This window comes from Talpa occidentalis, unplaced genomic scaffold (assembly GCF_014898055.3).
Source record: "Talpa occidentalis isolate TD23 unplaced genomic scaffold, MPIMG_talOcc4v2.1 talOcc4.13, whole genome shotgun sequence".
NCBI lineage: Eukaryota > Metazoa > Chordata > Mammalia > Eulipotyphla > Talpidae > Talpa > Talpa occidentalis.
In genome coordinates, this window is record NW_023601322.1 from 51787971 (window position 1) to 51814692 (window position 26722).

Sequence of the window (26722 nt, forward strand, 5' to 3'; positions counted from 1 at the left end):
ATTAAGAAGTAAGGAAAATCCCAAGTAAACAGACTAATATCACACCTAAAGCAACTTTAAAAAGAGGAATGAAGACATGAATTAGTGGAAGGTATGAGATAATAAAAATAAGAATGGAAATAAATGAAATGAATCAAAAAGACCAAACAACAACAACAAAAAAATGAAACTAAGAGTTGGCTCTTTGAGAAGTTAAGCAAAATAAGCGAAAAGTTATTAGAAATAGTAGATGAATATAGCAAAGTGGCAGGTTAAAAAAATCAACATACACTTTCCGCTCTGACCAGAGAGGGGTCCATACGGCATTGTTCTGGGTTCCTGTTGTAACTTAAAGGGGAAATTTTCACAATGTCCGGAGCCCTTGATGTCCTGCAAATGAAGGAGGAGGATGTCCTCAAATTCCTTGCAGCAGGAACCTACTTAGGTGGCACCAACCTTGACTTCCAGATGGAACAGTACATCTACAAAAGGAAAAGTGATGGCATCTATATCATAAATTTGAAGAGAACCTGGCTCATGCCATTGTTGCCATTGAAAATCCAGCTGATGTCAGTGTCATATCGTCCAGGAACACTGGCCAGCGAGCTGTGCTGAAGTTTGCTGCTGCCACTGGAGCCACTCCTATTGCTGGCCGCTTCACTCCTGGAACCTTCACTAACCAGATCCAGGCAGCTTTCCAGGAGCCAAGACTTTTGGTGTTTACTGATCCCAGGGCTGACCACCAGCCTCTCACAGAGGCATCCTACATTAACCTGCCTACCATTGCTCTGTGTAACACAGACTCCCCTCTGCGCTATGTAGAAATTGCCATCCCCTGCAACAATAAGGGAGCTCACTCAGTGGGTCTCAAGTGGTGGATGCTGGCCTGGGAAGTTCTGCACATGCATGGCACCATTTCCCGTGAACACCCTTGGAAAGTCATGCCTGATCTCTACTTCTACAGAGATCCTGAAGAGATTGAAAAGGAAGATGAGGCTGCTGCTGAAAAGGCTGTGACCAAGGAGGAATTTCAGGGCAAATGGACGGCTCCAGCTCCTGAGTTTACTGGTACTCAGGCTAAGGTGGCAGACTGGTCTGAAGGCGTGCAGGTGCCCTCTGTACCTATCTAGCAGTTCCCTACTGAAGACTGGAGCGCCCAGCCTGCCACTGAAGACTGGTCTGCAGCAACCACTGCTCAAGCCACTGAGTGGGTGGGAACAACCTCTGAGTGGTCTTAAGCTGTTCTTCCAGAGACTTGAACAGAAAGTAGAAATAAGGTTAATGGAAAATAAACAGTTTGTAAAAGTTGAAAACAAAAATCAACATACAAATGTCTATAGCATGTTTATATACAAACAATGAACAAGAAACAAACGAAAAAAAAATTAAATACCTTGTGATCTATACAAGGAGCATTACAAGATGTTATAAAAGGACTTAGATAGCAACATAAGGAAATGAAAGGATATCCCATGCTCATGGATGGACATAATTAATATAATCTAAATGGCAGCCCTGCCTAAAATGATATATAAATTTAACACAATTCCCATCAAAATCCAAGCAATATTTTTCAATGAAATTGCACAAAAATATTGAAGTTTATATAGAACAACAAAAGGCCTCAAATTGCAAAAGCAACCTGAGGAAAAAAGGAGAGAAATGGAGGTTTCAGGTTACCAATTTCAAACTTGACTGTAAAGCAACATTACTAAAAACAATATGGTATTGATAGAAATATAGATGCATTAATCAGTGGACTAGAATTAAAACTCCAGAAATAAATCTATGTACAAACCAGTACATAATCTGATAAAGTAGCTATGGTGCTGGGAAAATTGGAAAGCCATACATAAAGAATGAAGATGGATGTCTTGCTAACCCCATATACAAAAGTAAACTCCAAATGGACTAAAGACTTAGATATCAGACTTGCAACAATAAAATATATTCATAATACATCCATGATATCAATGATAAAGATATTTTTGATGACTTGGCCCCTATGGCAAGAGAACAAAAGGTAAAGATAAACAAATTGGGATTACCTCAAGTTTAAAATCTTTTATACAGTAGAAGAAAATATATGCTTAAAAAGACAGCCTATCTTCGAGTGGAGAAAATTTCATAAAATACATAACTGACAAGGGATTCATATCTACAATATATTTTAAAAACTCATACAATTCAGCAATAGAAATAGAAAACCAGACAACCCAATTAATAAATGGACAGACGATAAGAACCAGATAATTCACCAAAGAGGATCTCCAAGAAGGCCAATAACATATTAAAAAATATTCATTGTCATTTCAAATAAGATATATGCAGGTTAAAACCACAATGAGGTTTCATCTTATACTCATGAGAACGGCACATTTTAAAAAGCCTTCCAACAACAAGTGTTAAAGAGAATGCAGAAAAAAAGGAACCCTATTACATGATTGGTGGGAATGTAAACTGGTGAAGCCATATGTTTCCATATAAATGCAAATAAATTTCCATATAAATACAAATAAATTCCATATAAATTCCAAATAAATTCAATCTGCATTTATTTTTAAAAAACCAAAAATGGAAAAGCCATATGACCCATCAATCCCACTCTTGGACATCTGTCCAAAGATTATGACACCATCAATACAAATATCCATATGTTCCAAAACATAGCAGCATTGTATACGATAGCTAGTAAATGGAGGTAGCCTAAATGGTCCTCGATGGACAATTGAATCAAGCAAATGTGGTCTAGCCACACTATAGATTACTGTTCATCTATAAGAAAAGATGATATGCAGTCATTTTCAACAAAGGAAGGTAGTTTGAGATAATTATGTGTTGTAAATCAAATGTGAACAATAGAAACAAATACTGGATATTTACATAGCAGACAATTTGATATCATAAAACTCTTAAAAAACAGTGAAATCAATAAACACCATGAAGCACTGAAGTTAAGAGGAAGGGACAAGGGAAAGGGACAGAGTAATAACAAAAAAGAAGAGAGAGGAAGAACTTTCTGCAAAGCATTTGAGTGAGTGTGTGTGTGTGCATACCAGGACTAGGGGGTTTAGAGGTCACATCTAAGAGGGACATGGGTATCAGAGGGCTCAATGACAAAGCCTGGAATGGTGTCAGCAATGGGAGAAGGCTGGATGAGAATCAAGGATGTGCTTAGTGCCCAGAAAGAGATTAGCCTTCTTGAATGTTTTCTTCCAAGGTTGACAGATACTATCTAGCTTTGGATAGTAGTAACTATGAAATATCAAGTACAAATTTCCCTCATCCACCCCTCTCGTCCTCCTTTCACCATTGATGTCACTAATTGCACTCCGCAGGTATGAACATACCAAAGAGAAGTAACCCAGGTCCAGCCAAATACACTGAAATTTTAGGAAAATTTATTACATTCATGACACATCTTGTACATCTGGCCAGAATCACTCTGAGAAAGGACAATGAGAGAAAGGACTCTCAGAATCACTCTGAGAAAGGACAATGCTATTTCCCTGATAAATAATGTCTCTTAAAAGAGTCCTATCCCCTTCCCCGCTCCCAGGGTTCACAAGGTAATCATTCTTAAATACATTTGATTTTTATGTTATTAGAAGGTAATGAAACTGTGAACCATCTCTGCTGAGTGGTGAGCAAAACTCTCTGCCTCAATCATTTCCATAAAGGACATGGGGCAACTGACAGGAAAAGAAAGTCCCCTGTACTGTGGGACTTAATAATGCCTGGGGAGGAGGGCTCTTGGCATCACAATATAATCAGTCAAAGGGTCTCATCCATAAAGAGACTGCAGCTCCCAATTAGAGTGTCTAGAAGGATTGGTGAGTCTTTGCCAACACCACCCTCCCTCTGTCCATCACCTGTTTCTCTCCTCTCTCAACATTAAGCACACCTGTCAAAACTATGGAAATTCCTCAAAAAATGAGTACTCAAACTATCATGTGATCCAGAATTCCACATCTGAGTATTTATCTGAAGAAAATGAAAACACTAATTCAAAAAGATATCCCCACTCCCATGTTCCTCTGTGCCATTATTTATAATAGCCAAGACATGAAAATTACCTAAGTGTCCATCCACAGATAATTGGATAAGGAAAATGTGGTATATATGCACAATGAAATGCTGCTTGTCATAAAAATGAAGGAAATCTTTCCATTTGTAACATGGATGGACCTTGAGTGTATTATGTTAAGTGAAACAAATCAGAGAAAGCAAACTTTGTATGATTTCATTTATATTTGGGAAGTAAAAAACTCAGAAAGGAGGGCTAGAAAAAGGCAAAATGAATGATGAAGGTCAAGAGGCACAAACTTTCAGTCTTAAAATAAATAAGTTGTAGAGGTGTAATGTATATCATGGGAACTAAAGTCAATAATATTGTATTTCAAGTTTGAATGCTAAGAAAAATAGACATGATTTTTAGGAAATAATGAAATTTTAGGAGAATTTATTACATTCATGACAAATCTTTCAAAATGTATACAAATGCCACTGCGTTGCATACCTGAAACTAATGTAATGCTGTATGTCAATGATACTTCAGTGAAAAATACGAAAGAAGAAAGGAAGAAGGAAATAAAAAGAAGTGCTAGAAAAGCTTTGCAAACCTGAAATCCAGCACACCTTCTGAGTTCTCAGGAGTAGTGAAACAGAGCTTGCAAGGATGCCTAGATTTGTCTGCTGCAGGACACAGTGTTGGGTAATATTTAAATACAGAGCATTTGCTGAGAATCACCTGTCTGACTTAGGGAGAAGCTGTGGTGCTAACTGGCTTCAATGATTCTATAAGTGACCCTGGGCAGCCTGACCCGAGTTGGGCAGAAGGCTCACTCTTGTGTTCTGTCCTGGAGAGCCTGTTCCCCACTGGACTTTACAAGGCCTCCTGGCTGAGAGGAACTCCTTAGAAGACTAAGTGTGAGGTGAAAGGTGAGGCCAACAAACCTCTGTGGTGCCCAACTGTATTAGAGTGCTAGAGTTGCCAAGACGAAGTACCACAGACTTGGAGGCTTAGACTACAGGAAACTATTTTCTCACAGTTCTGGAGGCTTGAAGTACAAGATCAAGGTGTCTATAAGTCTGGTTTCTCCTGAGTCTTCCTCCTTGGTTTACAAATTCCCTCTTCTTATAAGGACACCAGTTATATTGGATTACAGCCACCCTAATCACCCCATTTTAACTTAATCATCTTTTTTTTAAGATATATTCATTTATGCATACAAGAACTGGGGTACAGGCCAGAGGTGTTGGGGGTGGTGGTGAGAGGATTCACCAGAGACAAAGTAGGGAACAAAACAGGCAGACTGACTGAAATACACTGCAGAGTGGAACAGTGGGGCGAGACAGGAGAGGTCTGCTGTGCCATGTGGGTAGCTCCCTGGCTGGGAATCAAACTCGTGCTGCAGAGGCTGTGGATAGCTTCATAGTGCTGTGCTTAAGCCCTTGTGCCACCAGGGAGGCCCTAACTTAGTCGTTCTCTTTAAAGGCCCTAGATCCAAACATAGTCACATTTTGAGGGTTTGGAATGCAATATATGTATATTGGGGGAAATACAGTTCAACTCATAGCTTCAGCTTTTCACACCTGATGCTAAAAATGGTCAGACATTATCCTGAGTCCACTTTTAGGGAGTTAGATGAGATGACACAAATACAAACGCCCATCAGATGTCCAAACTGGCTCTGGAGAAAAGAGCAGATTTCAAAATAACCTAAGGAAGTGGGTAGAAGAAAAAAAAAAACCTTGGTTTGACATTTTGTTTATTTACACTTTGCTTTGTTCCAGAAGGATATGAGGGGAGGGACTCCCAGATTAAGGCATAAACGTCTATCCTGCCTGCCTTTTCGCTCCCTCACTGCCACCACCACCTCATCCTTGCCTCCTCGTGATGAGAGTGCACACAGAAGCTGCACCCTGAGGTGAGGATAGGGAAGGCACTTAGCAAACAGTTTGTCAAGGCAGAGGATGGTGCTCTAGGGGCTTACAAAAGGTAATGTCACTTCCCAGGGTCTCTGAAAGAGGAAACGTGGAGACTGGCAAACAAAGCATGGTGGTGAAGAACTAGTTTATGTTTCCTCAAAGAATTATCATTAAACTATGATAAATTCGGAGACCCCATTAGAAAATATTAATCTCAGCATTCAAGGATTAACAGATATGTATTACCCACCTATTAGGTGCCAAGCAATACACTCATCATTTGAGGCTACACTGGTGAGCAAGTCTTCAATATTAGTAGCAAACACACAAATTGTCAAGTACTTGTATCTTAAACCATGTATGCTTACAAAATACACTTTACAGCAGAAGTGGAGCAAAAGAGATTATTTGTATGTGACTCAAATCCACACAAGGAAGAAAAGAGGCAAATATTGGTTTTTATCCTCCTTTATTTTGTTTCTTAATTAACTTTTTAATTTTCTTACATCATTGTTCATTTTTGTACAGTAGTTGATTTCTTCCCTCAGGTGCAGTCCCTGTAACTCTCCCACCACCACACCACCTGTGAACCGTCATCAGGGTTCCTTGTGCTTTTCCCTCCCCATCTCTATTCCTCTCCCTCCTTTTCCCCCTCCCCTATTGTAAGCTCAGATCTACAGTTTGAGGCAAATATTTGAACTTAGGAAAATCTTGGTGGCTCTAAACTTCACATATTTCTGCCATAGATATTTGGAAGTTAGGCAAGGATGTTATGGAGTCTTTTTCTCCAGATGTTTAGATAGGCTGAGGTCCATAAATTTTCTCTAAATATATAACTGAGTTCTCAGACTGATCTAGGTCAGGGAGTAGGGGGAACAGGGGTTCAGCAAGGGGAGCTGTAAGGGCAGGACTGGATACAGTGCAGGTTTTCTGATCCCATGCAGACCGGGTAAAGGAGGAGTCAGAGTCCTCAGTAGTTTTGCAGGTTTTTTATTTGGGGTTCACCAGGCATATGGCAGGCAGGGGTGCTGGCTGGGGGGCTGGGAGGCTGGCAGGCCTCCCAGCCCCCAGCAAGTCCTCACTCTATCTGGGCTCTCTGGCGTTCTCTGCTTCTGCTTCGGCTTCTCCTTCAGGTTCTGCTGCTGCTGGCTGGGGCTGCTAGCGTCCCCCCGTGACGCCGCCCTTAAAAGCACAGTCTTAGCTCAGCTGAATCCCATCTACCTATGCCCACACCCTATTCCAGGTGCCCACCATCAGGCATGCATTCAGGACAAGGATCCATCATCTATCCTGATGGCGGAAGGGCAGAAAAGCCTGATATTTTCTTTACCCTACAGGAGCTCAGACGGGGTCCAAGATAAATTTCATCACTTCGTAATTTTACTTGGTGTTGGCAGTGATCTTTGTGAAAACCTGGACAGATCAAAAAGTGAATGCATTTAATTTTAAAATGAAGCAGAATTAAGTCAGAACAGTCTTAAGTATGTCAGAACTTCAGCTCCTCATTTTGAAAATGATAAATAATATGAACTGGGCCTCCCTGGTGGCTCAGGCGGTTGAGGGCTGTGAAGCTGTCCAGTCTTGGCAGTGCCAGTTTGATCCCCACTGGCCACAGAGATACCCACATGGCGGGACAGACCTCTCTTGCCTTGCCCTGCTGTTCCCCTCAGCAGTGTATTTCAGTCAGTCTGCCTGTTCTGTTCCATGCTCTGTCTCTGGTGAATCCTCACCCTCCCACACATCTGACCTGTACCTCGGTTCTTGTATAACTAAATCTTAAAAAAAAAAAAAAAAAAAATGAACCATTCTGAGTTATCAGAGCAGTAGCTGGAGACCGGGTGTAGGGTAAATAAATGGTATCAGGCTTTTCTGCCCTCCTGCCATTAGCACTGATGATGGAACCGTGTGGTCCTGAATGCATGCCTGATGGCAGACACCTGGAGTAGGGTGGGGGCATGCCTAAGTGGGTACACCTGGGCTAAGGCTGGGCTTTTAAGGGAGGCATCACGGGGACACCAGTAAAGCAGAGAAGCATAGAAAAAGAGGGGAAAATGAGCAGAAAAGAAATGGCCAGGAGAGAACACTGAAGAGCCACACCTGCCTGCCATGTACCTGGTAAATCCCAAATAGAGTCTGAAAAGCCACCTTTATTCCGTCTGCTCGGATCATCGATAACCTGCTCAGTGTCCTGTCCTGCCATTACACCGGGTCAGGCTAGAGTCCATACAAAGCCCCAGGGACTTCCTAATTCCTTGTTTATTCTTATTTGTCTCTTACACCATACACGTAACGTTCTTCTACGAGGTGTTTCAAATCAAAGTGCTCACAGGCAAAAGCTTAAAACAGTTAATTCCGTCTTTAGCTATCAAGGTCGTTGTACAAACTCCCACTGTTTTCCTGGGCTCTGCGGAGTGGCGCTGCATAATAATTTTAGTGGATCAGCATAAAGGCACAGGCCTTGCAGTTTGGAAACTTAAACTCCTGGAAACCACCGAGTCACCCCGTCCGGAAATGCCTTGCATTTGTTTGGCGGTGTCCATGTTCAGTGGCGTTAAAGAATGTGAGGTCGAAAAGGTCATTCCTCATTCCTGAGAGGCCGTCCCCGTGCGGGCTTCACGTCGGTTTTGCGAGCAGTGTCTAAAGCCTAGGGCTGCCGTCGTGGCGTCTCGTGTTCGGCCTAAGTGAGAGCCGCTTCTCTGCATCCAAACACGAGGGAGCAAGGACTCTGGGGTCCCCGCGGCCAGGACCAGCGCGCAGTCGACCCAGCCGGCTGACCCCCGGGAGGCCAGCGGCCCTCTAGGAGCTGAAGGCAACCCCTGGAAGGCCTGGCCGTCCCTCCGCTCGCAAGCGCGGGCCGCGAGACGGGGCGAGCGGGTCTCCAGCACCTGTGCTAGCTCGAAGATCGCCCACGCCCGCTCCAGCCGGGCTCCACAGCAGCCCCGGGCCGCTCTCCCGGCGACCGGGCCGGGCGGGGCGGGGCGCGGGGCGGGGCGCGGGGCGGGGCGCGGGGCGGGGCGCGGGGCGGGGCGCGGGGCGGGGCGCGGGGCGGGGCGCGGGGCGGGGCGCGGGGCGGGGCGCGGGGCGGGGCCGCGAGCCGGTGGGGCGGGGCGGGGGGGGGTTGGGCGCGGGGCGGGGCGCGGGGCGGGGCGCGGGGCGGGGCCGCGAGCCGGCGGGGCGGGGCTCGGCCCTCCGCGTGGCCCGGGGGGCGGGCAGAGTCCGCAGGACGGGCCGGGGGAGGAATCGGGGCGGGGGTTGAGGATCGGGCTGGGCAGGGAGGGAGCCGGACGTGAGGGGCGGGTCGAGGGTGAAGCGCGGAGCCGCACTCTGCACGGGGCGGGCGGGGCTCGGGGACGGGCCAGGAGGAGGAGCGAAGCGTGGAGAGGGCCTCTCCTACGGGAGGACCTGATTGGACCTTGAGCGGGACGGGGGCGGGGCGGAGCGCAGACGCCCGGCGGAAAGGGGCGGGGCCTGGGTAGGGGGATGTGCGGCAGGAGCGGAGGCTCCACTCCTCGCGGGTAGGGGCGGGGCTATGTGGGGGGCGTGTCTAGAGACGGGGCGGGGCGGGGCTGGAGGCGGGGCCGGGGCGGGCGGGGCGGGGCGCGGGACGCGCGGCGCGGTAACCCCGCTGTCGGCCGGGTCCTCGCGCTTCCCGCGGACACAGCTGAGGGGCGGGCGGGGGCCGAGGCGGAGGGCGGCGGGTGGAAGAGCAGGGCGTGCAGAGCCTATTCGGGGCTGCGAGCGCCGGTGGGGCCCGGCGAGGAGGCTGGACGTGGCGGGGACCGGAGAGGCCGCGATGAAGCCGAGCGGCGAGGCCGGGGCGGCGCCCTCCGCGGGCCCCTGGGAGGAGAGCTTCGAGGCTGCGGTGCAGCTGGCGCTGCGGGCGGGACAGGTGAGCGCCGCGTCCTGCTCCCTGGCGGGCAGGCTCCCGGGCGCCCCGGCCGTCGCCCTGGCCACATAACGCCCACTCGGGACCTGTGGAAGTCACCGCGGGAGTCGGGTCGAACGGAGGGAGCCCGGCGGGGCTCGGGGAGCGGGTCCGGGGGGCATGAGACTGGGGGGCGGGCCGGGCCCGGGGGTGCGGGGTTTGGGGAGGGTCAGTCTTTATGAGGCGGGCCTGGGCCGGGCCGGCGGGGAGCAGTCAGTGGGCGTCGGAGTTTTGCGGGCCGGGCCGGGGTGCTGGGGCTTGGGACGGTGAAAGGAGTCTTTGTGCTGGTTTCCTGCACAGACTTTCACTTTACCTTCCCCACCCCTGGAGCCGGAGGTGAGCACCTACCTCCTCCCGCGTAGTCCTCTGCGTGGTCGCCGCCCACGAAGCGTGTCTGGCACAGCCCCCTCCTCCGGCAGGTGAACGGCCGGCTGTGGGTGACCTGACCTTTGTCCGGACGGGGTTGGCCATGCAGGGAAGGCCAGGGCTTTACAGCACTTCTTGGTCTTGAATACCTCATTGTCTTAAATGACCTTTTTAATTGATCCAGTGGCAGAACCTGCGTGGGTTGCCCCCAGGTGTACACCCTAGTCCGCGGTGACCTGGCAGGCGGGCTGTTTTGGTTGTCTTTCCTCGAGCGTCTTGAAGCTACCCTTGCTCTGACCCGCAGCAGCTCCCCTCAGTAATTGGAGGAATTTGTCACACTGGCCAGAGCATGAACATCAAGCCGCAGAGCTAAAGAAACCACTTACTAGTTTCAAAAAGGGGTGCAGCCCCCCTCTTTTCTCACTTTGGTTTATGTGTGTTCGGTCCTCCTCTTCCTCAGTACCTTCAGCCGTGCTTGACACACAGTAGGTACCATCCATATGGGTGGCTGAATGAGTGGGCGTCCGGGCAGAGATCCATTGAGTGGGGAGGTGATTTACACTCGCTTTGCTTGTTAAGGTACCTGATTGTGTGCTGGTGATTGGGAGACTGAAGATGGACAGGAGAAGGAGCTGTGTGGGCAGATTGACTTTTTATATCCAAACAGCATTTTCTTTTTCAGGTCTAGCTGTCTGAAAATGCTCCAGAAGTTTTCCCTAGGTGTTAAAATCAGGCTGCTGCCAATTTTAAATCTGAAGTGAGTCCCCTGGTGTACAGTGGATGGTGCTTTACCTGGGTGTGAATGGGTCCTCTAATCCCCTGTAAACCTTAATCTTCAGCACCAAGTAGACACATTGCTTGTTGGAAGGCCCTCCCTCTGTGGTTTTAGCGGTCCAAGTGCATGTCTTAAAATGTTGTGAAACTTATCCTATGACTTCATCACCCTCCCCTTCTGTAGGAAAAGGAGGATCCCAAGCCTTACCTGTTCGTGTGATGAAGGTTACAGGCAGTTGTCTTCCTGGAAAGCAGAACTGTGCAGGAACTGCTCTCCCTCCCCCAGGCCCCTTACTTCCTTTCCAGAGTGAACATCATCAGGATATTTAGTAACCTTTAGGTTTCAAGCTAAAGTATTTCTGCCTTGAGGAGGAAGAGGTTTAGAATTCAGACAGTCCTATGTAAACCCTGCTGAGCTATTGTGGATTTATGTGGCTTTTCAAATTTAGATCCTTGAAGAAACAGAAGGGTTTTTAAAATTAATTTATTTTAACACCTGCTGGTATAAAACTTGTGATGTGGTAGGCACATTTCTAAGGATCTTATGAATTTTAACTTACTTTAGTCTTACGTTATTGCAACTTTCCAAAACAACAACAAAAAGGCTTTTTAAATGAGCCGGGCAGGGGTGAAATAAAGATTCTGCCATTAGGAGTCTGGTCAGGGAGCCCAGGACTCTGGGCTCCCTCTTGGGCATTATGCTGATGCTTCCTGCCTGCTGGGCAGTGAGGGAAAGAGAATGGCTGGAATGGTCTGTGGCTGGAACAAACAAACCGCACAACGTCATTGTAACCTGTGTAAAGAGGGACAGATTGTCTTAATGTTTTTACAGTAATGGGGTGCTGATTGGAGAACCCAGCCTTTAGCCGGATAGCCTAGTGAGGCATGAAATGAGGCATGGTAGTGGCTATCCTTTCTGAGTCCTCCTTAGCTAAGAGTGTTTGGCACTGTTACTGTGGCCTTGCAGCCCAACTTGCCCACTCTCTAACCAGTGGCTAATTTACTAAGTTTGCTACTTTCAACTGTTCCTCATACTGAGTTCTGTATGCTGACTTCCTATATGCTGCAAGGTGGAGGGAGTGAAAGGAGGAGCCTCCCAAAAGATAAAAAGTCTTTGCCCTTGATCTTTCATACATTGGCTGGGATAAGGGCAGCCCTAGGTAACCCTTTGCCCTGTCCTGGGAGGTCTCCAGCCCCAGTGCCAGCCTCCATGAGTATCTTCCCATTGTCTTTGCCTCTGGACTACACATTTGTGCAGTGCCTCCTGGCATTATCCCTTTCCATGTAGTCCCAGCCACCCACACCACTACAGGAATTCCTCCCTGGCTGTTAGGCTTTGGGTGGGAGGGGGAGTTACCAACACACACACCCCCCACCACCACCACCACCACAAATACAAATTCGTCAGTATTCGTCAGTATTCGTCAGAATGGATGCTTATCATCCTTAATATGGAACAAAAGTATCTTGGAAAACTATGCTTGTTTAATTGTCCTGCTGGGATAGATCCAGATTTTGTTGGTTCTGAAGCATAGGCAATTTAGGAACCCTTGTTAAGGAAAAAAAATACAGAATTACAAATTCAATATTAGGTACAAAAATTATTAGAATAAAAATTATAGCATTATATGAGTTTTAAGATGTTAACAAATATAACAAACCACAAAAATAATTCTTTATCTGCCTCTCAATTTCTATACTTTTTTTGACTTATTTCACACTGTTTGTACCTTCCAGTAACAGTGATTTTGTAGCATTTTCTGTGAACAGAATAGAAAGATGAATTCAGCCTGTCCTCTAGTATGACTGAGTAAAATTGACTACTATTAGGTTAGAAGAGTTTATTTTAGGCTTCAAGCTTGTTAATGAATTTTTAGGTGCTGTCAAATTTGAGAATCCTGTCAGTTTTCATTTATATATGAGTTGTAAGATGTGGAAGAATTTTCCATAGACTAGCTACTGGCTCCATACAGTTGAAGTTTGGCATCTTTCCTTGATTCCATGGGCCAGCTGCTGCTCTGGTCCTGCCATTTATGTCACCAGGCCAGATCAATTGGTGTGACGGTAGAATTATTTCTGGAAGCCATTCTTACACAGGATAGCTAACAACTTATACACAGATATTACCGCCAACCCCACAGAAAATCCCATCAAACCTCTAGTAAATGCATTTCCACTTAACTTCCCTTCAGCCAAAAATGCCCATACCAGGGCTCCCTGGTGGCACAAGGGGTTAAGATTCAACGTATGAAGCTATCCGCAGCCACTGTGGCACGAGTTTGATCCCCAGCCAGGCAGCTACCCACATGGTGCAGCAGACCTCTCCTGCCTCGCCCACTGCAACCCTCAGCAGTGTTTTCAGCCAGTCTGCCTGTTCTGCTTCCTACTCTGTCTGTGGTGAATCCTCTTACCCTCCACACCTCTGGCCTATACCCTAGTTCTTGTATGCATAAATAAATGAATCTTTAAAAAAAATGCCCATACCAGTTCCAGTGCCACCTGACATGAAATATGACAGAGGGTACATCAGAGTGGGAAAAGTCAGTAGTTATACCTATAGTTAGAATAACTCACTTTTGCAAATTTGAAAAAGGAGTTCATGTGTGACCATGTGAACACTTTGCTAGGGTCCCTGGCAGAGCTTTAAGTGAACTTTAGCTTCATTTGCTTCACAGTAAATCCATGTCTGATTATTGATAACAGAATCTCAGTACTCCACCTTCAGTACTCCAGACCTCTGGCCTTTCTAGTTGGCCTTATACTCTGCAGGTTGCAGGTTAGAGGTGGGGCCTGTTGTCCCAACAGCCCCTGAGTGGACCAGTCCTTTGTCTAACCAGATTGAACTACTCTACTCTGTTTTCAAAACATATATTGCATTTTCTACCCTTCTTCTGGCTGTGCTTGTTGAAAATTATACTTTTCCTTCAAGACCCAGCTCCTGGTTGCCTACTTCAGGGACCTGTCCCTGCCTTCTTCATCTTTCCTGTGCCTCTTCCCCTCTCTGTCAAGGGGTTTGCAGCTAAGTTTATGCCAGGTCTGGTTGGTGTGCTTTCCTCACTGTGAGCACTGATGACCTTTGGCTCCAGGAGCAGGGAGCAATATGGAGGGCTTGCATTGCCAATATGGGTGGTGGTTTTTATTGTGATTTTAGTTTGTATCAGTTATTCACACAGAAAATTTAGTTAAGTGCAACACTATGAAAAATGTGGTGCCCTGTCCCCATTTTCCTCACTCTTTTTCTCAGAGATCACTTTCAATTTTCTGATAGTTACACCCATTTTTCTAAATAATAGTTTTAGACATATTCATAGCATGTGATTACATTAGCTAGTAATGGTTTTGATGTTCACATTCTGATGACCACAAAACTATATAATGCCAAGAAGCCTACTTGTATTACAATTCTTTTCTTTCTTATACAACTTGTATTTTCCTTGAAGATTAAAAAAAAAAGTTTTTTTTCCACATGCTTAACTTTCTTTGTATGTATTGATAATAACCTTCTAACTTCTCCACAGGAGTTTTAACACTCTTCATGTTCGTTGCTGGAGAAATATGGTCTTCATAACAATGCTTACATCAGAAGCCTCTGGAAGGCTTATTAAAGCAAGCAGAGTTCTATTAGGGTTTCTGGTCTGCTAGGTATGGAGTTAGGCTCAGATTTAGTCTTTCTACCAAGTTCCCATCTGATACTAATGCCACTGGTCTGGAGACCACTCTTTGAGAACCACTGCTGTATAGTGGGTATTTGACTTTTTTCATTCACCTCTTAAGGAAACTTTGGATATTGTCCAATTTGGGATTATTCTGAATGATGTTGCTATGAACACTCTTGCATGTGTCTTATGGTATGCAGTTCTGCTGGGGTTATATTAATAACAGGAGTGGAATTATTGTTATTGGGTATGAATTTCTGCCAGGTAGTTCTCTAAAGTGGATATACCAATTTACACTCCTTCCAAAAGGAAGTGAGACTTCTTCCATATCTTCGACAATACTTGGTATTGTCTGTATTTTCCATTTTCACCATTTTGATGAGTTTGAGGTGGTATTTTATTGTGATTTTAAATTTGTCTGTCCCATATGACTAATGAATTTAAGTACCTTCTCATGTGTATTGCTTCCTGGATATCTTGTTTTCAAATTTAAATCTGAAACTGAAATGCTGATTAGAAATTTAGTCATTCACTCAACACGTATTTATTGAGCAACTCTGGAAAGAACTTTAGCCTCTACCCTGAGTCTGACATAAGGTTTGGGGCAGAGTCCTGGGTGGGGACCTACAGAATGTTAGGACACCAACCTGGCTGCTGTGTGGGGTGCTACAGCACCATTGGGGACTAGAATCAGATATCTGACTGGAAGCTATTAAAATAGTCTCAGTGGGGATGAGAGTAGATTTGACCGGGATGTAGTGAAGAAGGTAGTAAAACAGATGTATTTTGATCATTGAAGTGCTAGATTTGTTGGATTGGAGGTGGGGTGTGAGCAAGAGGAGCCATGGATGCCTTCGAGCAAGAGGAGACCAGGATGCCTGAAAAACTGGTTGAATGGATTTACCATTTCCGGAGATAGTGAAACTGCAGGAGGAACAGGTTTGAAGGTGGAAGTCAAGTGTCAGCAACAGTAAGCTTGAGTTACCATTGGATTATAAATGAAGGTGTTGAGTTTGGATCCAGGGTTCAAGAGAAGTAGAGGGTGGAGATGTCAGTTTCTCAGCCATTGACCTGGCAATGGTATTTAAGGTAAGGCCCTTGGGCAGGTAGAGAGCAGGCTTGTCCACTGGGCTCTGCAAGTCAGGCTCCTGAGGTTTTTGGTGGGAGAATCCTAAATGTCAGTATGTAGAGATCTTGGGTAACTTATTTCACTAGCAAAGCCTCCCCAACCCTCTTACCTCTGCTGAGTACAGCTGGCTGCTGGAGGAGGTTGGTGGTGGGTGGTAGTTTCGCCTTTTCTCATCGTCCCACTCTGCTCTCTGTGACCCAAGTGCAGCCCTCCAGTTTCTTACTACAACCTCTAATTTGGGCCAACATTTAAAGCCTCAGCATAGCCAGAACCTCATGAGACAGTGGGCAGAGCAGGAGCTGCCTCTTTGGGGGGCACATTTGCTCAATCTGCAAGGGCTGAACCTCCTGTGAAGGCTGAACCTCCTTGTGAAGTCAACTGTCATTTTCCTTATATATGGTGAATAAAGTGACTTAATGCTTATGCCTATATTGCATAATTTCTCTGTATTGAAGAGACATGGGAAGGAGGCTGTTTTCTAGAGGAATTTGCACCCACAGCCCTTCAGACAAGCCCTTGGCTAGAGTGCCAGTGAAATCCACCCTGCATCTCACTTAGGGAAAGTAGAGGCTGGTGTTGCCCCCACCTGAAAGTGAATCAGCCTTTGTGACCCTGAGATATTTACTTGCAAAACCAAATGAAGGGATAATTAGTGGAGATTACTAAATGGGGAGGGGGTGATTACTAAGTGGAGAGGGGGTGGACAGAGGAAAGTAGACTGAAATCTTACCATGTAACCATAGGATAGAAAGTTATTAGGGAGTTCCCTGCCCCCACCTTAGGAATGGAAACTGGGTGGAGGAAATCAGGTCCTGGGAACCCAAGACTTAGAGAGGAAAAGGGGAGTTTTGAGCCCTGGCTTCTCCCGTTCTTCCAGCCTCACTGGGCCTGACCTGAGTTGCATTTTGTTTCTCTCTTGGGAGATAATGGAAGAATTCAGCCACAGGGCTGCAACATGTCCATGTAGCAAAGCCAGTCTCAGAAGCCATGTGTTTTCTGTTCCAGGTCCTAAGCCCAAGGACCAGGGCCATGTCTTCACCACCTTGATGGTAAATTTAGTATGTCACCCCCCACGGGCTACCCTGGGACAGAGGTCTAAATCTGCATGGCTGGTGGAGGCGATCCCAGCCATGGAAGATTGAGGACAGCTTCCTGGAAGAAATCATGCCTACAATATGTGTTTAAAAGGAAAATCAGGAGCTATCTAGAGAAGCTGGGTGATAAGCTTGAGAAGGGTAAAGGGCAAGGGATGGGTCAAAGAGACATGAACCCATAGGAGGAGGGGAAATTGAAGGTATCACCCAGGAAACTACAAGAATGCACCTTGGCTGAAGTTAAGATGGGCAAGAGGAGGTTCAGGCTGGTTCTGGGGAGAAGGCCCTTAATGGAAAGAACAGTTGCAACAGAGCCCTACTGAAGACTGACTAAGGTGGTCATGATTGATGATAGAGTAGTTATACTTTGGGTGTACTCGGTGATCAGTTGTAAGTAGAAGGAGATGTAGGAGCAAACTTCAGGGTGTCTGGCTTGGGAAACTGAATGGTTGCTGTAGGCAGAATTCTGGAATATATAGGAATTTAGAAATCCTCAGTCAAAAGGACTCCTGCCGTAGAGGATGTCAGCTCCATTTAGTCATGAAAGATTTGGAGCACTTGCGTTGGAATCCGTTTTCCTGCACTTTGCAGCTGTGTGGCCTTTAGTAATAATAATAACTTAAACTAATTTCTTTGTGCCCCAGTTTCCTTATCTTTAAAATGAGGATAAAATTACTTCAGTGATACCATGAGGATCAAATATGCTGGGACGGACTGCCTAGGATGGGACAGAGTAAGCCTGCACTCAGCAGGTATGAGTGTTAGCAGGTTGGTGATACAGCCTTGGTGATGAGTAGACGGGGTGTGTGGGAGCACAGCCACTGAGAGGGTTCCCAGCCTGTGTTCTTGGACACAACCCTTGTAAGAAATGGTCTGCAGGAGAAATCCCAGAGAGGACATGGTCACAGAGGCCCAACTGGACAGGGGCAGATGCCACAGAATGCAATTGAGTTGTGGGTAAATTATCTTCTGGATTTGGCAGAGAAAGTGGCCTGGTGCCTAGGAGGGCTGGTTCAGTGAAGTTCTAGAGGTACAAGGGAAGACAGTGGTCTAAGAGGTGCTAAGAATGTAAAGATGGTGTTTTTGAGGAAACTTAGCCATTAAGCTAAAGAGGGAGGTGATTAGTTGGACTTGCTGGCATGTCCAAGAGATCTGGTGTCCTTGATTCACTTCTGCCTTGACCAGTGCCGCCTCTTCTTTCTTCTTGTTTGGCTCTGCAATCATTTTAAAACCAAGTGAAGTTGAGAGGTACCCAGGAACCCCAAACTGTTGAAAGGGAAAACCCATTTTGTCTGTTCTAAAAGGGTCCAGCCATTCATGTGCTCAAAGGCAAAGAAAGCAGACTCTTAGTGTACTCAAAGATCTTTAATTGGCGAACATAGAGAAAAACAAAGGATTTCAAATAATGGACTCCCAACCAAACCCCAGATCCTCTTGTGGACAAATGCCCAAGCAGACTTGGACTAAAGCTGGACAGCTGAGGTTCCAAAGGCTTGCCATGAATCTAAGGCATCTCCCAGTGGAGAACCACAAGAAAGGGGTTAGGCAGGCTCTAGAAAGCCAGAATAGAAGAGACCCAAAATTCAAAATGTACAACAAGGTCAGGGTAATGACTGCCATTGTCTCTGCCAAACACTGAATCTGCCAAGACCAAAGACCAGGAACATTCTCGCCACATTTCTCTTCCCTTTTCCTGTGTCTCCCCTCCATTGCCACTCTACCTCCCTATATGTCCATTTCACATGCTCCTCTTTCCCAGCTGCCCCCCATTCCGTATGTCTGGTTCATGGCTTATTGGGAGTTGTAGTCCAAGGCCTCTGAGAAGTCAGTGACATGAAAGTGAGGGTGGGGGAGGTGGTGTGGGTTCCCAGGGCCCCTGCACTGCAACATTCCTCTCCCTTGCACAGCTATGCATTTTGTAACAATTTGTGATGTATTGAGAGATGTGAACTGCTGACTCCTTGTGAACTTTACATTATTACCTGATGAATTTGTAGATTTAATTAGTTGTCCCATATATTAGGGTTTTCCAGACAACTGGAAACAATCATGACTGGCAAGTCCAGGTTGCAGGGTGGGCAGGTTGGCAGGAGACCTAGGGAGGGCCACTGTCACAGACAAAAACTGTCAGGCAGGAGAATATTGTCCAATATTGTAGATGAAATTCAAAGGCAGTCTGCTGGAGAATTCTCTGAGAAAGGGGTCTTTCTCCTATTCAGGCCTTTACTGATTGGATGAAGCCCACTTATGAAGGGCAATCTATTTTTTCTACCATTTAGAATGTCTCATCCAAACATATCCTTGCAGAACCACCAAGAATAATGTTTGATGAAATATCTTTCTACCCCGTGACCCACTCAATTGATATATAAAACTAGCCATCACATTATGCTCATTTGTGTTTAGATAAGCCTAGAATCTAAAATGTGTCAGTATCATCAGCACCACACTTTAAGTAGCCACATTTTCCCGATTGACATATGAAAGACTTGTTGCCTACTAGAAACCCCACTTCTGGTGCAGATCTTTGGACATATTGTTCCATGAGTTTTGGGACATAAGTTAGTGATGGGTATCAATTGTATGGCAGATTCAGACAATAACACAGAGCCAAGCTGATGTACAGACAAGAAAGAGGCACTCAGGCATGTCTGTGAGTGATGAGTCCGCTGCTAGAGCTAATGGTGTCCTTTCTTTTAGATTTGAAATTCAAACTTCAGCGACTAAAGGCCCATTTTTATATATTTAACATTAACAGAATATTATTTGGACCAAGAGGCCAGATCAGGAGATCTGTGCAACGCATGCTTAGTGAGTAGCAAAAACATTAATTAGAAAACAGCATATACTAACTTACTGCTGACAGAATGAGATTGCCCCCACAAGCAGGTCTCCTATGGTTATGACTGACTAAATGGTAGGGCTTTGTAAATCTAATATGCGTTTATGTTTTCAAATATAACACCATCACTGCCTTTCATCTCAGTGTACAAAAATGTATGAATTAAAATTTTCTTAACCTAGCATTTTAACATACTGTTTGGAATTCGTGCATCATGTATATGGTAGTTTTTGTTGTAAATCATTAAATTTTGTGAGATTTTTTTCTCACAAATCACCGTTTATAGTAGTAGAGCTCTGTGTGTATAGATGAATCGCTTTGTGAACCAAGATCATTACCTACATACAATTCCTCATCTAATTCTTAACAGCAATTCAGTATCTTAGATACTACTGCTTTTAAAGACAAGGAAACAGGTTTTAGGACGCTCTGTGATTCCCCCAAAGTCTCCTAAAAGTGAAGCTTGACTTCACATTTCCCTGATTCTTGTAAGAGTCAACTCAAATAGCTAGTAATAGAATTACTAAGACATTAAAAAAAAATACTGGCATAAAAATATATTCATCATCACTTATCAGGGAAATGTAAATCAAAATCACATTAAGTTATCCCCTTCTCCTCTTTCCTGTGAGAGTGTCCTATGTCAGAAAGACCAGAAACAAAAAGAATTGGCAAGAGTATGAAGAAAAAGGAACCCTGCACATTGTTGGTAGGAATGTAGACCAGTCCAGCCCCTATAGAAAACAGTATGGTGGTTTCTCAAAATATCAAAAATATATCTGCCATATGGATCCAGTAATTCTATGCCTAGGTATCTATCCAAAGAATACAAAAATATTAGTTCAAAGACGTTTGTGCTCCTGTGTTCATTGCAGCACATTTTTCAATAGCCAAATTAAGGAAGCGGCCTGGGTGTCTGATGACAGATGGGCGGACAAAGATGACATGGTATATATACTCAATGGAATATTACTCAGCTGTAAAAACAGATGAAATCTTGCCACTTGCAACAACATGATGAAACTGGTGGTGGGGGGGGGATTATGCTAAGTGAAGTAAGTCAGAGGAGAAAGACAAAAGCCAGATAATTTCATTCACATGTGGAATTTAAAGACAAAATTAATCCAAAATAAACCCTAGAAATCTGACTGCAGAATTGATACCAGAAGGAAAGAGTGGGCAAGAGGCGCAAAGGTGGGAGGGGGCCCAATGGAATATGGTAGAGGATTACGGATGCATTGGTTGTGGGTGTGGTAGGTAACATACAACTGAGACGATATGAATCTTTACCCCTAAATCATGTATAGTACTATAAACCAGCGTTACCTTAATATAAAACTGATACAATTAAAAAAAAAAAAACTGGGCTGATCTTTTAAATACTATAACCTTTTTTCAGAGCAAAAGAAAGTACTGTAGTCTTCAAATAATAATTATTCCTTAAATTATAATAAAAAACATAGTTTAGAGAATTATGTTTAAAGAATTTATTAACAACTAGAAAAAGAAAAATTTTACAATACATCTGTTTGTCCTTATTAACTATTATATGTAATGTTTGAGGGCAGCTGCTTACCAAGAGTTGGCTTGAATGCTTGTCTTTGTTTTGAAATTACATTTAGCTATTTGATCTGATCATCTGCTTTCTGCATATAAAAATAAATGAATAAATGTAAAAATGAAAAAAAACAGATTTATCTGATGCTGAATTGTAGGTTTATTGCTGTTAGGAAATGAGTGGATGTAAGAAGTACATTCTGAACAGCGGTATTTTTCATACGCATTTTCTTCATGAAGAACTATAGAGTTCTTGAGAAAGTTTTTTTAGCATAACTTACTGACATTACCTTGCTGGTGAGTTAAAGGAAGCTAATTTAAATAGCTGCCAGTTAGGTTGGGTCAAGTTCCTTTACCATGCCTGGTACTATAATGGGCCTGAGTCCCAAAGGGAAGGGTGGAGCCTGCTTAGCATTGTGGGGAGGGTGGGTCGAGAGCTACTGAGATGAAAGACAGATCGCCTGCCCTCCAGAAGCTAAAAGTCTAGCAAAGAGACAGGTGTGCCTGGCAGTGATAGAATACCATGGTGTGATCCACTGACCCAAGAGAAAGGGCCTCTCGCCCATGGTGGGCGAGATCCCTGAAGAAAGATCCCTGGAGATGACCTAAGCATAGTGCTCAAGGACGGATGAACAGGAGGTATTCAGGTGTTCATTGCATGCAGAAAGGACATCATGTGGAAGACTTCAAAGGAGGGTAGGAAGGAGGAAAGAACACCCAGAGGGAGGGAGCATTTGTGTGGGGGTATGCCAAGCACTACTCAAGTTGGTTGTTAGAGGGCCTCATGTAGCACACGGCCCAGCAGCCCACAGGGAGTGCCAGGAGCTAGATCTTTCTGAAAGATCTGGCCATTCCATCCAGAGTGGATAGCACTTCAGTGGGGCAGATAGATGTTTGGAGGCTGTTTTACCTACCAACACAGGTGAGTGATGGCAGTGTGAGAAGGGCAGTGTAGTTTGGAAAACAGTTCCGAAATGGAATAAAAATATTTGGGTGTGTACCTGGATGAGAGGAAGGAATCAAAAATGATGTGCAGGATCTTCACAGGTTCTAAGCAGATAGCAAAGCAAACCTGAGGGATTGGCAGCAGGGGAGAGGATAAGTCATTGAGCTGCACCGCAAGTTGCCAGTAGAGGCAGACATGGGGAGACCCTTCCTCATCGGGTTTGCAAACCTGCTCCAGGTGGCTCTCAGCTTTGGTGTCACTACAGAATCTTCCGCGGTCAGAAATGCAAATCTTGTTATGAAGTTAATGTACTGAATATACATGTTGATTTCATTAATAAACACCTAAAACTTGTGTAATATTATAATGCAATTTCAAATCTCAAACTTACACCTATTTAGCCATAATCTTGATGTCAACAAGACCCTGAGTAACTAATGCACCTTCGAGTTTGAGAAGTGCTGGCTGCATGTCCTCTAGCTAAGGTGTCTTTCTTCTCTCTATGCTTACCCACCACACACACATACCCCATCACCCGTATGGTAAGCCACACATGTCACACATGAAGTGTACACACACTACAGACACACACCACATGGACACATACCACAGCATACTGAATTGTCATACCAGCTCACTATCAAGTGGCCTTATGGACAAAAGGTCTGGATTAGCTCAAAATTTAAGGATTCCTGGAGGACAGGGCAGGTGCTACATGAGATAGACCTCTAAGGAGTTGAAGATATAACCAGGGAACCTGCAGGTATCTGTCTGGTGGGACCTTATTGTGTACAAATTGGTATTTTAAGGAGATTAACCTGATAGTGAGGAGCAGGATGTTGCAAGTAGAGCAGGAAAGGCCCCAGGTGGCAGACAGTCGAGGCTATCTTTAGTTAATGGACATGCAAGACTACTTTAGGCTTTGTCTCATGTGTTATTTGCAAAATATATTATGTTCCAAATTTCCTATAACATGCATCTGTAATTTTTGCAACGCATAAAAAAAAAAAAAAAAAAAAAAAAACAAGCAAAACCTGCTCCTGTTGTTTGAACCAGCACTGAGGTAGGGGGCTACAACGAAAAACAAGGGAGGAGTGCTTGATGGGTGCTAGTTCTGCTTATTCCGTACAGTTCCCTGTTAGCAGTGCCTTCTCCCTGCAGACTTCCAGATGAATCTCTTCCTGCGTCCCTCCTTCTCCATGTCATTAGTACAGTGCAGGCCAGACATGGAAAAGGCACCAGCAGATGCTAATCTAAGGCTGAGGAAGTATCCAATGGGCAAGGGGTGTCAAGTCTGGGGAGTTGGGTGAGTGATTGTGCTTTGCAAAAAGATGCAGTAATTTGGGGATGGTAGCTAGTTTGAGAGGATAGGTCTGAAGTCATTTTAGGTGACCTGACTTGTTTATCAAGGTCACAGACCCATCAGATTGTTGCAGCGGGCAGAAATGAGAAGGGCTGAACTGGAATAGAAATGTTTTTGATTTCACAGAAGAAACTGATCCCTCCAGTGGCATCCTGTGACTGGTTAACCACTCCACGTGTCTTCCTGTTTGGGTATCCTTAGGATTCCTGGAATCATATTAGGCCAGGCTGGGGATCCTGGCAAGCTGGTACCCTCCATCCTGCACCACTACATTCAGTGGGAGTGGGTTTGTACTGGGTGTGCTGTGCTGGCAGCTCCATATCTACAAAGCTTGCCTGTTAGCTGCACCCTGAGGACTCAGTGAGGCCAGTCCCATTGATGGTGATGATGCCCTGACTGAAATCAGCAAGGAGAACATGTCCTCGGCTTCTGGAAGTAGCTTTAGCTACCCTTAGGTTTCTTTAGGTGTCTCAGTCTGAACATTTGTAATGTGCATTCAAGAGAATATTTCATGTGATTTGTAAAGTAAAATAAGGAAAAGAGGTTTTAACACTAAAATCTCATAAATTCATATTCATGGATCTTAGGGGATAAAGGTGTGTTACATCATTTTTCAACCATGTTTTTCTTTTTCCTCCAAGAAAAATTATTGCACAGATAAGACAAAATAACTTCGTCAAGTGAATCTGTCTGTCTTGTGAAAAGGCTAGTGGGTAATTAAGACTCACTAGCAATCCATATAGTCTTGGGTATAATGTTAAGCCCTGAAGGCCTGTGTGACAGAAGAAGTATGTGGTCCACAGATCCACAAGCCTGAGTTCAGAGTTGACCTCACAGGAGGATGTGTGCTCATTTGTCCAGGGGAGGAGGCTGCTCATCAGTTTATCCTGCTTCCTATACTTTTATTTCAGATCATCAGAAAAGCTCTTTCTGAAGAAAAACATGTCTCAACAAAAACAACAGCTGCAGATCTTGTGACAGAAACGGACCACCTGGTCGAAGATCTAATTATTTCTGAGCTACAGAAGAAGTTTCCTTCACACAGGTAGGTGTATTTCTGGGGGAAGCTGGTTCAGGGGCCAGCAAATTAGGAAGCCTCAGGGTCCTTCCCCAGTGTTACCATTGCTTGACAAACTGACCCTTGTTTTCATTCTTTTTACCATGGTCTTGACAAACCTCATGTCAAACCACCTTACAACTAGTGAAAAGTCTCCATTTTCCACAACATATGTTCATAGAAAGTGCCTGCTTCCCTCTGCTAAGTGCTTAGCATATTTCTGGAGGTACCCAAGCAGTACTGTTCGTGGCAGCCTGTGTCTCCTCAGCAGTCCCAGGATGACTTTCCAAGAAGGATGTGACCCCAAATGGTGCCGTCAGCTCTGCGGTGCATGCACCCCTGCTGATACAGAGTGGCACATTCTCCCAAGCAAGGCACCAGGGAAGGCTGCTCTCCCTGAGGAGGCCTTTACAGGCACTCCACCCTCTTCTCTAGAACAGAAATTCTTAACCTTTTGGGGTTCACTATGTGGACCCCATAATGCAATCTGTTAATCTTACCTCAGAAAGATTCAAATATTTACACAGTATTTCACACCTAGTTCCAAAGGAGCCATAGACCCCAGAGGAGAACTGTCCTTTAGCTCGTGGGCATGTGGGGGAGGACTCCTCAGATCCCTCCCTCATCTCCAAGTTCTGCCAAACTGATTTTGAAAACTACCACGTTGGACACTAAGTTATTTTTCCTTTCTTATAAGAAAGTGCTGAAACTGGAATAGCAGTTACTTGGTTTCTGGGTATAGATTATTGTAACTGTCCGGGTCCATGTCCGTATGTACTTACTTGGTAGAAGCATATAAGGAGTCTTCCTTGGCATCCATTGGATGCAGGCTGGGCACCAGAGACTTTTTTCCTGAGAGTGATTTAATGAAGGAAAGGACAGGCCAGCATTCAAACACTTATTAGGCTTCCTTTTTTTTTCCTTTCGTTTCCTTCTAACAGGTTAGGTTATCTCAGGATCACCAACCTTCTTCTGAAATTCTCTCCACCACTGGGTCATATTTGTTTTGTCAACAATCTTTGTGTTAGAGTGTCCATTATTCCTGATTTAGTGTAAAGTCAGGATTCTTGGCATCTTTTTTTTTTAAAAAAAAAAAAGGTTTATTTATTTATACAAGCACTGGGTACAGTCAGAAGCGCGGGAGGGTGAGAGAATTCACCAGAGCCAGAGCAGGGAACAGAACAGGCAGAGTGACAAAATATACTGCTAAGGGGAGCAGCAGGTGCAGCAGGAGAGGTCTGCGCGCCATGTGGGACCCTCACCCGGTGGCTGGGGATCGAACCGGCGCTGCAGAGGCTGCGGGCAGCTTCACAGCCCAGCGGTCAACCACTGCACCACCAGGGGAGGCCCAGGATTCTTGGCATCTTTTATATAAGCTCTAAAATGTTTGACTTTTTAAAATTTAAAATATCAATTATGTCAAAAGAATGAAAGAGATTGATTTTATTCTTTGAGGATACAGAACTACACTAACCAAGCAGCTGTTTCTAAGTAGACATTTTGGACTTGAGTTTCCAGTGGTATTGGTCCAGGTGACTGGGAGTGGAATGAAAGCTGACTTGGCCTGACTATGCATTATGTCATTATCAGGGCTTCTGGCATTTTCCAATCAGATTACAAGGCAAACAATTCTGAAATGTACTCTTTATTCGTTGGTGTTGGCAGTAGTCCTAGCGGTTTGGATTTTCTGTTGTATCAGTGTAGGGCATGGATTCTATTTGTGCAAGATAAATTTAAATATTCACTGCTGCCTGTTATAGGATAAAAGTCAATGTATTGTGCGGGTGAAAGCAGCTTCCCTTCCCACCATTTCTGCAGCCTCAGGGTCACCACGTGGTCACCAGACTTAAAACTGTTTCGGAAAATTATGCATGCAGAGCAGTGGGCCTTACCTAAAATGTATGTCAGGCAAACCAGGCACTTATCCAAGATGCCAGTCTCTAGAAGAGTCCGTGGAAGATGCAGATGTATACAGTTAGGGAAGATTCAGTGATTTAAAGGTTCCCAAATTGCAGTCCACAAGCTGCTGTCTGCTATGGTCATGAGGTTTGAATTTCTATTGATGGCTAAGATTTAAAAGAAAAGTGTCAGTATTTGGGCCAT

General features: G+C 44.8%; 1 protein-coding gene and 1 pseudogene across 2 annotated transcripts in view; both read left to right on the forward strand.

Annotated features, from left to right (window-relative positions):
- Positions 1-340: 340 nt before the first annotated feature.
- On the forward strand, positions 341-1263 carry LOC119243828 (40S ribosomal protein SA-like; annotated as a pseudogene).
- Positions 1264-9655: 8392 nt separating this feature from the next.
- The window catches only part of IMPA2 (inositol monophosphatase 2), a 46533-nt gene continuing 29466 nt past the window's right edge, over positions 9656-26722 (forward strand). For both annotated transcript variants that reach the window (XR_008551396.1, XM_037508859.2), the window contains exons 1-2: positions 9656-9799; positions 24474-24607. Coding sequence is in view for 1 of the 2 variants with exons in the window: in XM_037508859.2 (XP_037364756.1) it covers positions 9704-9799; positions 24474-24607 (230 nt within the window). In the remaining variant the exon portion in view is untranslated. The remainder of the gene's footprint in view (positions 9800-24473; positions 24608-26722) is intronic.